General features: G+C 34.6%; 1 protein-coding gene across 4 annotated transcripts in view; it reads right to left on the reverse strand.

Moving 5' to 3' along the window:
• Positions 1-1720: 1720 nt before the first annotated feature.
• Positions 1721-8881, reverse strand: part of PRKAA1 (protein kinase AMP-activated catalytic subunit alpha 1) — a 40418-nt gene continuing 33257 nt past the window's right edge. For 3 of the 4 annotated variants that reach the window (XM_017533123.2, XM_037740168.1, XM_037740169.1), the window contains 3 exons: positions 7565-8051; positions 7330-7456; positions 1721-5471 (listed from right to left, as the gene is read on the reverse strand). In XM_017533123.2, coding sequence (XP_017388612.2) covers positions 5227-5471; positions 7330-7456; positions 7565-8051 — 859 coding nt within the window. In that variant the 3' untranslated portion in view covers positions 1721-5226. The remainder of the gene's footprint in view (positions 5472-7329; positions 7457-7564; positions 8052-8881) is intronic. The other variant, XM_017533124.2, reaches the window with a different exon arrangement.

The raw sequence follows: 8881 nt of genomic DNA on the forward strand, positions 1-8881 counted from the left end.
AAAAAAAAAAAAGAAAACAATTGACAGTGTTGCCAATGATAAAATTCAAGATTTGGGCAAAAAAATATATATGATTTTGGAAAAAATGGTATTCACCATAATATTCTTGGCAGCTTCCCAATTATCTCCAGAATTTTCTGTTATCAGTGAAGAGATTATCAGTTGTGACTTTTATTTACATTGTTTGCTTAAATACATCAATATTTGTGCAGGTTGCATAAGTGAACCAGCAGTATTTGAAAATGATGAATGCATGACTGCGGTAGCCAGCCTCCAAGATGGCATTCACTCCTGGCATTCACATCCTTATGCACTGCCTTCCTACACTGTACCAGGATTGGTCTGTGTTACCTACAGAAGAGGGCAGATGTGACAGTATATCATTTCTGATATTAATTATAAGACACAAGTTGGTGGCAGTGTTTCTTAATCTGTCTAGAGGTTTACATGGCTGTTCCATGTATACCTGAAACACTGAAAATTAAGCCAAATATTTATTTGTGCAGTTTTCTGTACATATCTCTATAAAAGTCTTAAAGAAAACATGTACCTCCCTAACAAGATGCCCAGAGCAGGATTTATCTTATGGTCACTTGCATATGCCATTAGTTCATAGTAGCCGTAAGAAGGAATAGAGTTTGCAGAGTGACTAAATGGTGCTTGAAGCTGTGCCCCTAACTAACTAGTAGGGTTTCTGCTAAATCTCTCAAATAACCTAACCCTGATCCCCTCTACTCTGTTAAAGGGTAGCTCCCACTAAGTTTTTATACTTCACCCACCACTTCTCTACTAACTCTGACTGGTCTATGATTTTGATTCACCTAATACAATGTCTTATGCTGTCTTTTTAAGATAACATGATCATTTTTCAAAATCCTTTAAATTTATCACAATTTATTGGCATTTACAGCAAAGAGAACAGTTTATTTATTTACAATAAATAAGAGTTCAATAAATACCCTGATTTTTCAAATAAGACTTTCTTGGACAATTTTTGTACAGCCAGGGTAAATACCTGTAGTAATTTATACATTCCCTAAAAATACAACCTTGTATACTATTCCTAACACTCTTTAGCAGTTTTCTTTTGTTGTCTTAAAGATAACAGAGTGTCAATCTAGCACAAGCCCCTACCTAACAATCCCACATGGATACAATATTTAATACTAATTGAATTCTAACAGTAGTAGGATTCTAACTGAATAAAAGATTACCAACTGATAAATGATAGTTGCTTTGGCTTTTGTTGTATCTATCTTAATGTTTTGTTCAAGTGGTTGGTTTTTAGATGACATCAAGACTCAGGTGGTCAAGACAAAAATCATAATTGTTTGAGAACTTAAATGTGGTCAGGCACTATATTTTATATTTCTAGGTACATTGTTTTTTGTTGTTGTTTTGTGGGGTTTTTTTGAGACAGAGTCTCACTCTATCGCCCAGACTAGAGTGCAGTCGCATGATCTCAGCTCACTGCAACCTCCACCTCCCGGGTTCAAGCGGTTCTCATGCCGTGGGCCTCTTGAGTAGGTAGGACTACAAGCGCCCACCACCACACCCAGCTAATTTTTATATTTTCAGTAGAGATGGGGTTTCACCATGTTAGCCAGGCTGGTCTTGAACTCCTGACCTCAGGGGATCCATCCACCTCGGCCTCCTAGAGTGCTGGAATTACAGGTATGAGCCACTGCGCCCAGCCAGGACATTGTTAAAAAGAAAGGTGCACAGATACTTAGCCTTTTTTTTTTCCAGAGTTTTTCCAGAGGTTCAAAACATGTAAGTACATTGTAAAAGATGATAAATGAAGTTTTTCTTTATTATATCATATTTCTAAATCAAGAAATTGAAATTGTATACTTAAATATACTTTGGTCAAAATATACATGAACCACAAATATTAACTTCTACCTACCAACAAATTACAGTTAAGTTGTATGTGGAATTTCATTCTTGTCAGAACTCACAATGGAAATAAAATTTCTATTATGGGTGGGAAGACAGGGGAAGGAATTAAGGGAAAAAAAGATTTGGACAACACACACTTTTCTTTCATTCTAAAGTTCTAAAGGTGCCAGTCAGAACGTAGATGCATGGAGTTCTACATCTAGCCACAGGCTACCAAGCATTAATTCAATGTGAATGGTGTCACTACAACATCAAAAAGAGCAGTGCTGGGCAGAGAAGAGAAGGATTTTGTATAAAATAATCTAAAACTCTGAAAAACTACAAAAGCATCTCAAGAAAAAAAATAAAGTAAAAGCAATGGAGTTTATTTCAGTAAAATTATTTTAAATTAGATGTGATATATTAAGCTCCCATATGCCCCATCCTGGTAGAAAAGTTCTTCTCAGTGAGAAATCAATTATTTTAATGGCAAAATTTTTACATATCAGTAAAATCTGTTATATTTAAAACTATGTATACAGTACATTTCTGGCAAAAAAAAAAAAAAAAAAACCTTATACATCTTTCAGTTGTCAAGACAAAGTAAAAATATGGTTGCATAAAGTCACAAAAAATATAAATTGCTGAAAAGATAATTTAAAAAAGATTAAAAATCATTTGCATTGACTCCCTTACCACTTCAATATTAGTAAGAATTTGCAAACGACAAAATTTTGTGAAAATTCTGTTGCAATCTTGACACACTTAACCAAAGGTTGTCATTTCAAATACCCTAGCTTAAAAAGAATTTACTGCAATTGTCTGTGCATTTATCATACTATTTATACGAGTGCAATATTTAAATATTTTCAAAATAAAACACAGTAACTAAAAGGAATCACAATAACTTACAGGCAAAGTTTACAAAATTAACAATTTTTAGAAAGTCCTATTTAATTGGTTCCTTCTTTTCGTCCCCTCTCCCCACAACAGCTTATATAGAACCATTACTTAATTCTATATACAAATTTGAAACTTTAAAAATACAGTCTTCTGTTAACATCAGGAACATTTGCTGCATTTAGAGACCCTAAATAAAATTAGAATCTCCTAAAGAGAGGGCCACATACAAGTTATAAATACACTTTTGAACTCATATTTAAATGGAACTTCTATTACTTTGTACAGCTTTCAAATTAGAAGTTGAATAGAACAAGCCCTAGACAAAAAGCAGCAAGATTTTTCTTCTGAATTCAGTGCATGATTCTACAAGTGCTTGAGTCAAATCTACTAGAGTCACCATTTAAGCAAGCTATCATGACACATGAGTTCATCATCATCTGGTTACACAGGTCCTTACTGTACTTGCCAAAAATCATCCTAAAATATGATTCCTAAAATAGAAAAAATATAGCTCTGTTGCAATGGGAAAATGATTAATACAAAAAAAAATCAATTTCTTAAAGTTAGCATAAGGCAAATATGAGTGATATAATATTAATTTATTAGCATACACATGATACCAATTGTATCTCAGTTGACTAAATCTTCATTTACATCTATTGTGTGATGCTATTACTAAGAATGAGAAAAAGAAAATATCAGTGTAAATCAGAGACCTTAGGAAAATCAAATATCTTTACACAGTTCCCATAATGCTTATTTTTTAAAAAGTCCAAAACAAATGTGACTGTTTATCAATAGAATTGATTTGCTCCACATTTTATCAAAATAATAATAATGTCATATCCAACTAAAGAGTTATAACCAAATGTCATATGTAAACTTTAATTGGATCCTGGTTTGAAATAATCAGCTACAAAGAACTTTGGAGGATAACTTCAGACATTTAAATATGGCTTGATTAGATGATATTGGAGAATTATTAATTTCACAGTACTATTATGGTTTTTTTTAGGAGAATATCATTATCTTTAGGAGATGCTTGAAGTATTTTCATGGTGATAAGTATGTCTGTAACATCCAAATGGTTCAGGGGGAAAAAAAGCATATATACATACATACATACATGTATGCATATATATGCATAACTAGTTGTATCATTATACGTATATAGGTATAGAGAATCAAATTACAAAACATTAACAACTGCTGATTCTTAACGGTAGACATACATGTGCTTACCCTAGTTTTTCAATTTTTCTGTTTTTAAAAATGTTCATAATAAAATTTGGGGGGCGAGTCATAGCCAAACACTTAAAGATTTTAAGAGATAGTCTTTCTATGCACTGAATCAATTTCAAGGATACATGATCAAATAACTAGCGCTGTTTGCATATACCCAATACTGACATGATGAGCCAGAGGAATTTAAGAAATTGGCAAAAATAATTTATTTATTTACAGTATATGCAACTCAGCTCTTGTAACAAAAAGAACATTCTGTGTACAGAATATAGTGGGAAATTTTTAAGATTAAAATTAGTGCTAAAGTATCTGAATATATAAATTCTGTTTTTGGACTTGTAAAGCTAAAATAAAATTTAAATTAGGTTTGATATCTGATATGACTTACCATACATTACGGAATTTTAAAAGGGGATATGGAGGCTGGGTGTGGTGGCTTGCACCTATAATCCCAGCACTTTGGGAGGCTGAAGTGGGTAGATCACAAGGCCAGGAGTTTGAGACCAGCCTGGCCAACACAGTAAAACACCCTCTCTACCAAAAATACAAAAAATTAGCCAGGTGTGGTGGCACACGCCTGTAGTCCCAGCTACTCAGGAGGCTGAGACGGGAAAATCACTTGAATCCGGAAGGTGGAGGTTGCAATGAGCCGAGACCATGCCATTGCACTCCAGCCTGGGTGACAGAGTGAGACTCCATCTCAAAAAAAAGGAGGAGGGCTATGGAAGAAGTTATCCAGGTTGTTACTAATGCTGGAAGATACCAGCTATTTAAGTAGTTAAAGAGCCCAGAAAACAAAATCACCTATAAAGGTCTCTGAGAATTCTAGGCAAATATTTATTGAATAAATTTATGAAGCAAATATATAACATGTAATAATATATGAAGGCTTTATGTAAATTAATAATTTCAAAGCCCTGTGTACACTAAATATAAAATAGCCAAAAATCAAATGAGCCTGAGAGACCTATATATTATGCTATATACATACTGCACAATGAACAACAAAATGATCTTAATTAATTTCTGCATATTAGGCTTTTAACTATTAATCATGTTCCAATCTCTGTGCAAATTACATTCCAAAATGCCAGTCCTCACTTATAATTATGTATAACTTGATTACAAATGGAAGCACTTGGCTACAACTTATTATGCATGCTTATTGCTACCAAAGAAATAAGCAAAGTTTTAAGTTTATTGTGCAAGAATTTTAATTAGATTTGCACACATCTCAAAAAATTCTATTGTATGACTTCCAGGTCTCGGAGTTAGGTCAACAGGAGAAGAGTCAAGTGAGGTCACAGATGAGGTAAGAGAAACTTCTGAGGATTTTCCTTGAGCCTCAGCATCTGAATCACTCCTTTGGCAAGATCGATAGTTGCTAACTGATCCCGATCTCTGTGGAGTAGCAGTCCCTGATTTGGCTTCTGTAATTTCATCTGGGTAAAAAGAATTTCAATTTATTATAGTCTATGACCTTACCCCCAAAATTTTTATAACAATATTGAATTTGCTTCATTAACTGGGGCCACTGGCCAGCTATCAAGAGTATGTTTACTCTAAGTACATTCTAAAATAGAGGCAATGAGCCTGTATTACACCATTCACCTTTTTTACATACAGTATGTATTCTCAAGATGGCTAATCAAGGTTGGGCACAGTATAGTTACTCATCAGTTGCAATCCGAGGTTAAGAAACTCAACAAACTTAACAATCTAAGGATTAATACATATTATTCTATAGTACAAAAATTAATCCCTCTATATTAAAGTCATAGAATCAATGCACTTAAAATTTGGAAGGTATACTGGAAACCATCTCATCCAACCCCTCACTTTATTGATAAGAAAACAAACCCAGAGAAGTGATTTGCCCAAGGTAACAAATGAACAAAAAGGTTAGTCTAGAACCCAACTCTCCTCTCAGCTCAGTGCTTTTTACTTTCCACTTTCCCTTCATATTTCATTTAGCATTTCATAAAAAAGCAACAATTCCAATGAATAAAAATCAAAGAAAAACTAAGGTTGGGAACACAATACAAAAACAAAAATGGTATTCAATTGGTATACCGAAGTACTAATAAATCTAAGGTTGCAAATTTAATCCAAATACGAGAAAAATAAAACCCATTCCATATTTCAGACTGCATTAGTATATGTTAGCAGATCCATACTATAAGAGACCTAAAGATAACCGGACAAACCAGTTTGGCCAACATATCAAGGCTCAACCTGTGTCTGTCTGCTACTATGTGTGTACTATCTTTGAATTTATAAAGAAGAAAAAAATTCATAGGTGAACCTTATCTAATAATTCTATGCAACCTTCCATAAGCAAAGGTGATACTGTATTTTTTAAATAAATATTTTGTAGAGACACAGTGTCACTCTGTTGCTAAGGCTGGTCTCAAATTCCTGGGGTCAAGCGATCCTCCCACCTCGGCCTCTCAAAGCGCTGGGCTGTTACAGGCATGAGCCACCACACCTACACTCAACACCATATCTCAATGCAATTGAAATGGCCAATGCTAAAAACTTATTTAATAATAAAACTCATAGGAAAGTCAGTATTTATTTCTAAATAAAACATTTTCTCTTTCCAAAATGAACCACACCAAAAAAACAAATGCAGCAGAAACTATCACCTTCTCTCAAATAGCTGGGATCACAGACGCACACCACCAAGCCCACCTAATTTTTTATTTTCAGTAGAGACAGGGTATCAGCATGTTGGCCAGACTGGTCTTGAACTCCTGACCTCAGGTGATCCACCTGCCACAGCCTCCCAAAGTATTGGGATTACAGGAGTGAGCCTACACGCCCAGCCTTGAAATTAATTTAATGCAGTTATACACTCACACAGCATGTACTCGTTTGTGTGTCACTTCTTTTGCTCATCTATTTTGAGTGTTTATCAGTAGCTTTTTTGTTCTCTTTTTTAAAAATTGTTTAGAGTATTCCATTATATGAATAAACCATACTTTAAAAATAAAAAAATAAAAAAAAAACACCTTACGATAGTCTAAATGTTTTATTTAGAAATAAATACTGACTTAAACGTGCACCTAGCTTTAAGGATTTTACAAGATGATAATCTTAAAAGGACAGCATGCTATTAAGATTACAAAAATAATAAGATTCATAAATGTTAATACTGCAAAGGCACAAGAAGTCACGTTTTCTATTCCTTTGCAACTGAATTACTAAGAACAAGTCAAGAAGCTTCAAAAGAATCAAAGAATAAAATATCAAGTTAGTAACATGGTCTAATGTACGTTGTTTATGTGATGTACATACCATCAATACTACGGAAATCCAGTAGGTAAGTTCTACTATCCACTTGGTATAACTGTAGACTCATTTTGGAGTAAGTGCTTGTCACAGGATTCTTCCTTCGTACACGCAAATAATAGGGGTTTACAACCTAGCACATGGTATAACAAAAACAAAGTCAAAAGTAGTTCTTCCATAAAACATTTTATAGACTATGGGTTTGCCAAATATGCTAATAATCAAAATGTTACTTTCTTACCTTCCATTCATAATCCAATTGTTTAATTGCTCTACAGACTTCTGCCATAATATCATTTGGTCGACTTTGACTTCTAATTCCTAAATGCCATTTTGCTTTCCTTACACCTTGGTGTTTGGATTTCTGTGGATTTAATTCATCAAGGGTATGGCGTGCCCTTGGTGTTTCAGCAACCAAGAATGGTACTCTTTCAGGATGGGGACGAGTCAGGTGGTGATCATCAAGAAAAGAATCAGGTGGGCTTGTCGCCAAATAGAAATCTTTGGCTTCATTCATTATTCTCCTATTATCTATTATGAGATGGTAAGCAACTGCCAAAGGGTCCTGGTGATTTCTGTTATAAAGACAGCTGAGAACCTCCTCTTCTGAGCACTCAAACTTTTCACATACTTCTTTTAAGGCTTCATCATCAATCATGGTTGAACTATATGATGGATCCTCAGGAAAGAGATATTTTGGAAGGTCCTGTTTAAACCATTCATGTTCCCTGAGAGAAAATGGCAGGATCAGGAGAAGGATTTTGAATAGAGCAGAGACTGAGAGTAATAGTTTGGGGAATTTAGAATATGAATTCATATATATTTATACCCATACTATATTATTATCACTTTTTCCACTGAAATTTTCCTCTTCTGCTCATACTTCATCGTGTATGTTGAGGGAAATGCTCCAGTTTTCCTCCAGTTTTAAGAGGGAGAATGTGCCAGGCACGGTGGCTCACGCCTGTAATCCCAGCACTTTGGGAGGACGAGGCGGGCGGATCATGAGGTCAGGAGTTCAAGAGCAGCCTGGTCAACATAGTGAAACCCTGTCTCCACTAAAAATACAAAAATTAGCCAGGTATGGTGGTACCTGTCTGTAATCTCAGCTACTGGGGAGGCTAGGGCAGGAGAATCACTTGAACCCGGCAGGCAGAGGTTGCAGCAAGCCAAGGTTGCGCCACTGCACTCCATCCTGGGCAATAAAGCGAGACTCCGACTCAAAACAAAAAAAAACAAAAAAAAAAGGAGAATGCACTGATGTACCAATGGGGGGAAAAAGTTATGGAACAAATGACAATGACAAAAAACAGCTTATTTCCAACTCAGATAACATATTAAGTAGCTTCATTATAATACTCTTTTGATATAATGTTAAGTGCAAATAATATAACAACAAGAAAAATAGTAGACAACTACTGAGTATTTACTGTGTGCTAAGTTTTATGCTAAACGCTTCATATACGTTATCTCCCCTTATTCTCAAAACAGTTATATGAAGATAATAGTATCTCCTTGTTTTAAATGAAGGAACTGAGGTTTTAAAAAAAAAAAAAAA

The sequence above is a fragment of the Cebus imitator genome, unplaced genomic scaffold (assembly GCF_001604975.1).
Source record: "Cebus imitator isolate Cc_AM_T3 unplaced genomic scaffold, Cebus_imitator-1.0 Scaffold80, whole genome shotgun sequence".
Lineage (NCBI taxonomy): Eukaryota > Metazoa > Chordata > Mammalia > Primates > Cebidae > Cebus > Cebus imitator.